The sequence below is a fragment of the Sesamum indicum genome, linkage group LG3 (genome assembly GCF_000512975.1).
Source record: "Sesamum indicum cultivar Zhongzhi No. 13 linkage group LG3, S_indicum_v1.0, whole genome shotgun sequence".
Lineage (NCBI taxonomy): Eukaryota > Viridiplantae > Streptophyta > Magnoliopsida > Lamiales > Pedaliaceae > Sesamum > Sesamum indicum.
Window position 1 is genome coordinate 12,733,362 of NC_026147.1, and position 5,633 is coordinate 12,738,994.

At 33.4% G+C, this 5,633-nt stretch overlaps 1 protein-coding gene across 1 annotated transcript; it reads right to left on the minus strand.

Annotated features, from left to right (window-relative positions):
- On the minus strand, positions 703 to 2,491 carry LOC105158498 (mitogen-activated protein kinase kinase 9-like). The gene is made up of 2 exons (XM_011075282.2): positions 2,479 to 2,491; positions 703 to 1,922 (listed from the first exon to the last, which is right to left on the minus strand). The coding sequence occupies exons 1-2, from the start codon at positions 2,489 to 2,491 to the stop codon at positions 946 to 948; spliced, it is 990 nt and encodes a 329-aa protein (XP_011073584.1). The 3' UTR covers positions 703 to 945.

A 5,633-nucleotide genomic window follows, 5' to 3' on the forward strand; every position in this document is an offset into this window, starting at 1 on the left:
TAAGGTTCAAATATATTGTGATATAGTAAAAAATATAAAATATATAGGGATATAATCATTAAGAATCTTGTGAAAGGGCCGGATAAGAATATTACCAAAATATTCAAGTAACACCATTATTTACAAGAAGCTCATTAACCATTACCATGAATTAATAAACTTTATGATTTATTTATTTATTTATTTTCAAAAACTTGCTAGCTTAATCAGGCTAATCCTAGTTACCTCATGTGATAATTAAAATAAAACAAAAGCTTCCTAAATTAAAAAAAAAAAAGACATTATAATATTTTATAAAAAGAAATATTTTACTCCTTATATGTTTTATTATAATTATAAGAGTCTAAATATTCAACTGACACGCAATTTTATTTCCTCTGAAATCGCACGAAGCCAAAAAATGAGATTTGTTCGAGGCAAAAGACAACACAAATTGCTAGTTCAATATTTTTGTAAATAATTGCAAAATAGATAATATTCAATGGCAAATTAAGAACACAATAAAACTGATGGGAGTTTGATACTTTTTTTTTTTTTTTTCAAATATTAAGGTGCCTTTTGATTTTTTTTTTAATTTTTAAGTCATTAATTGAATATTCATTGCTACTTAGGCTTTGAACAGAATATACACTTGAATTATTATTCTTGTTGAGGCCTTTCCAAGAATCAAATCAAACAGCAAAGACACAACTAACACGATTCTAAATATAAATCAAATTAATCTTGATAATAAAAGAGCAATTTCGATTAATTTTCTCCCAATTTCTACAGCCACCGAGTGTTGAAATGGATCGGTTTGCTCCCCGTCAAGAACAGAGATTCAGAAGCAGAGGAAAGGATATACACCAGATATTTCAAATAACGGACAAAAGATCTCCTATTTACAACAAAGTCCCCAAAATCTCTTCGCCGCCGCAGACTTTCTGGCCATCAATTGCCGGAGCTTCACGCCGATTTCGCGTCAACGTTGCTGAGAAAAGGGTGCGACAGAAGCTGCGTCGCTCTCCACCTTTTACCTGAATCCTTCTGTAAACAGCACTCGATAAAGCTCCTGAAATTTTCCGACGTACTTTCCGGCAAGGCCGGCGGCTCGCCGAAGCATATGGCGCACATCAGCGTCGCCCAGTCCGGCCGTTGGCCCGGCGCCAGGTATGGGAAATGGCCCATGTAGAGTTCCAACAGAGTCAATCCCAAGCTCCAAATGTCTCCGGCGTACCCGTCGTAGTTCGACCCGTATGTATCCGGGTCAAACCGCTCCGGACTCATGTACGCGCACGTACCCACGTAGGAATTGCAGGGATCCAATGTTCTCTGCATGATCTTACTGACCCCAAAATCGGAGATCTTCACTTCCATCTTCTGATTGACTAATATGTTGGACGGCTTCAGATCGCGGTGAATTATCTTGTGCGCGTGCAAGTACTCCAGCCCGCTGAGCACTTGGTGGCAGATTTTCGCGAGGAGCTGTTCGGTGAAAACGACGCCGTTCTTCAGCAGCGTCTCGAGGGTGCCCATGTCCATGTGCTCCATACAGATGGCGATATCCCCGCCGGGGATATCGAAGACGCCGTGGCACTTGATGACGTAAGGCGAGTCGGTGCGCCGGAGGATGGAGACCTCGCGCAGGATCTGGCGGCGGAAGGCGGGGTCGCTGTCGCCGTGGACGACTTTCAAAGCGTAGATCGCGGAGGTGTGCTTGTGGCGGACTTTGTACACGGTGCCGCCGTTCCCGTGGCCGAGGACTTGGAGTTTCTCCAGGTCAGCGGCGGAGATGGAGGCGGTAGCGGCCGAGGCGGTGGAGGAGGTGGCTGATGGGGGAAGGGGGAGAGGGAAGCGGGGGCAGCGCTCGGAGGAGTCGGGGAGAGGGAGGCGGAGATTGAGGTGGCGGCGTTCACGGACAACGGGGGGGTAGGTAGGGCCCACTTAAATAGGTTATAAATAATTATATTTTAAAAAAAATTACTTGAATTTGCATGAGATCATGAGGATCTTTTTTGGGATTTTATTTTTAATTTATATTTTTTTAAAGAAGAAATGGAGAGAGTGGAGTAAGAATGATAGCGTCACAGGTGACGTAATAGGAAAGCAGAAACGGTAATAAGTACGATGAGCCCAACAACCATTGTTCCTTCCTACAATGTTTGTAGCTGTAAGGTTTTCTAGCAGTAAATGAGTAGATTCAGAGCTTGTTTGGTTCGGCGGAAAATGCAGAATAAACGTACGAGGGGTGGAAGTAAACATAAATGTATATATATATAAATTAATAAAAAATTAAAATTAAATGATAAATTAATCAACAAGAAAATGGAGAGGCAAACCTATCTTCTTAACGCAATGTACTGATCAATGTTTGCCTCATTTGTCTATCGCTTGTGGAATGAAAGAAATCAGAAACGATTTTAATATCTTTGCAAAAGTATTTTTATTCGTACATATCTTATCATAGATCAAGTTAAGAATAAATTATACGGGCTTCACCGTCCACACTCATTATAGGTAGTCGGTACCTATAGAGTATACAAAATAGTACGGATACAGTGAACAACACGGCTCACACGCCACAATGTTGTTATAATTTCAAGCTGAAAAAATGTTATATTTGCACGATTTTATTTTACATTAATGAAATTCTCTTAAATAAAAAAGAAAAAACTTATATTTAATTTTATTTTTGTCTGTACCAAACATATAGAAATATTTAAAATTTCACTTTCCATCATTCCCGTCTCCTTTCAATTCTCATTTTCTTTTTTTTTCCCTTTTCCTCTTACGGAACTGGACAAAGCATTAGGCTGTATTTGTTTGATTGGAATGTGGTTGTGATATAATGATTACATGTTATACTGATTTTCATTGTTTTTTAAGTGTTTTAATCACGTGATAAATGTAAGAATATTGATTTTATAAATAATTTAGGTGTGAGCATGTTGCTTCACGGTAGGTCATGGGGAGAAATATTCAATCATTCAACTACACATCACATCAATCTTTATATATATATCATATTAATTGTTGCAATTATATTTTTTTGTATCAACTCAAAACACATACTATAAAAATACATATAATTTCTAATAAAATTATTATTATAGTCTAACAGTTAATATTGAAATCTCATAAACACGTTTAAGATCATCTATTCGAATCTCATTTGTGTGAATTTTACAAAAATGAATGAGTCTATGTAATTTGAATCGATCTCCATTTATTCGTTAGGTAGGGCTGACAGAATTTGAACCCGTGATAATTTCATACCCAGAAAAAATGCGTTACCAAGCTGCACCACATCCCTTCACTGTTTTACAGTGTCATTGTGAAGAACTCGATCTTTTTTCCCCCCCATATCCCTATCAAATAAGACCTACTACTCGTATTTCTTACTAAACGACTAACCAAGTCATTAAAATGAAAAACAGAGGCACGAGGGGTTAAATTAATTGTGCAAATATGATAATTTGCTTCATTGTAAGAATATTTATCTCACTTACTGCAATTTTATCGTAATATATATCTCAGTTTATTATAGCGTGAGTGTATTGTTCGAATGATGTACTGCTCAATTTATTGATTTTAGTATAATAATATAACCACCGTCTATACTATATATAAGAGGTGGTCTCCCTTATTTTTGCTTTTCTTTTTACTCACTAACTTTCACATGTGCCCCACTATCTAGAAGTGGTAAAAACTATTCGAATATCATCAATTTAAATAATTGTCATATCATCTGTGAATCAACGATTTGCATTGAGTTGTACAATTAATTTCTCCATAATTATAAATACATAGCTCTTAAATGTCGGACATATTCACTTACCACATTTATTATTTTTTAAGCTATTCTTGTATCGACAGTAGTAACTCTAGCATAAAAGATCGATAATTGAAATTTATATAATAGTTTTCTCTCCAAGCTTTGTGGATGTCGATATTCAAAGACCATCTTAATGACTTGAGATGAAATTGAAAGACTAAACATAAAACAAAAAGATCAAAATTTCGATCGCAGATCACAAACATTCACAAGTCGAACTTTCTACATTGAAAGAGGTATTCAGTACTAGAAGAGTTCATCGCATGTATTATTTTTTTTGATCGATTGTAACTCATTGTATCACTTAATGCATTCACTTACAATGAATATGTTGAAAGAAAATAAAGAATTATAATAAAAATAAGGATAAATTTATCATAATTATAAATATCTCATCATATGTGAAAAATTATAAATATCTTCTGAAAATTAATGACCTTCTAACAAATGCTCCATTTGTAACAATCCATTTTACTGGGTATTTGTTACCAAATCGTTTATTCTTGGAGGATATTATAATTTTTTCAAACAATAAGAGAGTATTTGTAATTACGACAAATCTAAAAGAAAAAACTCTTTATAATTTACCTTAAAAAAATGAATTTATACTCACATTCATAAAATTTAAGTTCACAACTTTTTAATTGTAAGATCTCGATATTACTGCTCTAGACAGTGTTGACGAACAATAATTATTAGACAGAAGTAGGTAGATATTTAATTAATGATTCGTTTACATTCAGATATAAGTCTGGATTGTATCATTTATCCAATTGTATAAACCATTTTCTTTTTATGATATCGGCGCAATCCGAATCTTACAAGACCGGGACAAGTCCTGATTGGGCTTGATATGAAATCAGACCACATGTGACCTAATTGAGAAATCCAGGTAAAAGTGGATCTTTTCCTACATTTTCTTACTATTAAATTTTTTTTATCCATCACTTAATCTAATCAAATAAACAACTTATAATTTTTATTAATTTATCAAATTTTACAATAAATTCATTCGCGTCCTATCAACCATTTATCCAAATCACGAAAGTAAACGAGCCTTAAATGGATAAGTATGATAGTAGTGTAGGGGGCCAGTGGCCATCTCCTTCGTGCACCAACTGGACATTTCTTTTTCGTGTTCGTGACGCACAAGTTGCCTTGGACTACATGCAATTTCATTATTGGACATCCATATTGCTCTTTAACTAATTAAAACTTTCCAATATGAATATACTGAGAAATTACTATTGAATTATTTTTAAAATTTAATATAATTATAAATATTTTTTCATGACGAGAAAAATTTCTTTGTATTTTTCACGTGCATTATTCTTTCATCAACCTACTAAAAAATATGTATTAACTATAAAAAATTAAGTATTATTAATTATATCGATATTTTAAATTATGTTTGTTTGATTCAGGTGAAAAGACTTAGTACAAATATATCTTATTCTAAATTTGATTAGAAAAAAATAAATTTAAAATGCAAATTTTGAGAAATCCAAGAAAATATATATATTGTGTTTGTATCTGAAAAATTAAAATATTCGTGCTTTCAGTCACCTAACTATCCACTAGATGATGAACAAGTTTAAAGTATACCTTTAATTAATTTTGTTTCTATCATAAGATATTAATTAATTATGTGATTAGTTACTAATGGAAATATTTTTATTTGTATTAGTTTAGTAAAAGAGAGGGCTAATTATTTAGTTTTAAATATCCCATATATAATTAACTTTTTAATTTGGACCTCGTGATATGATGATTATTAAAATATTAAGGTATATTACAAAAAAAAAAATAATATTAGTGA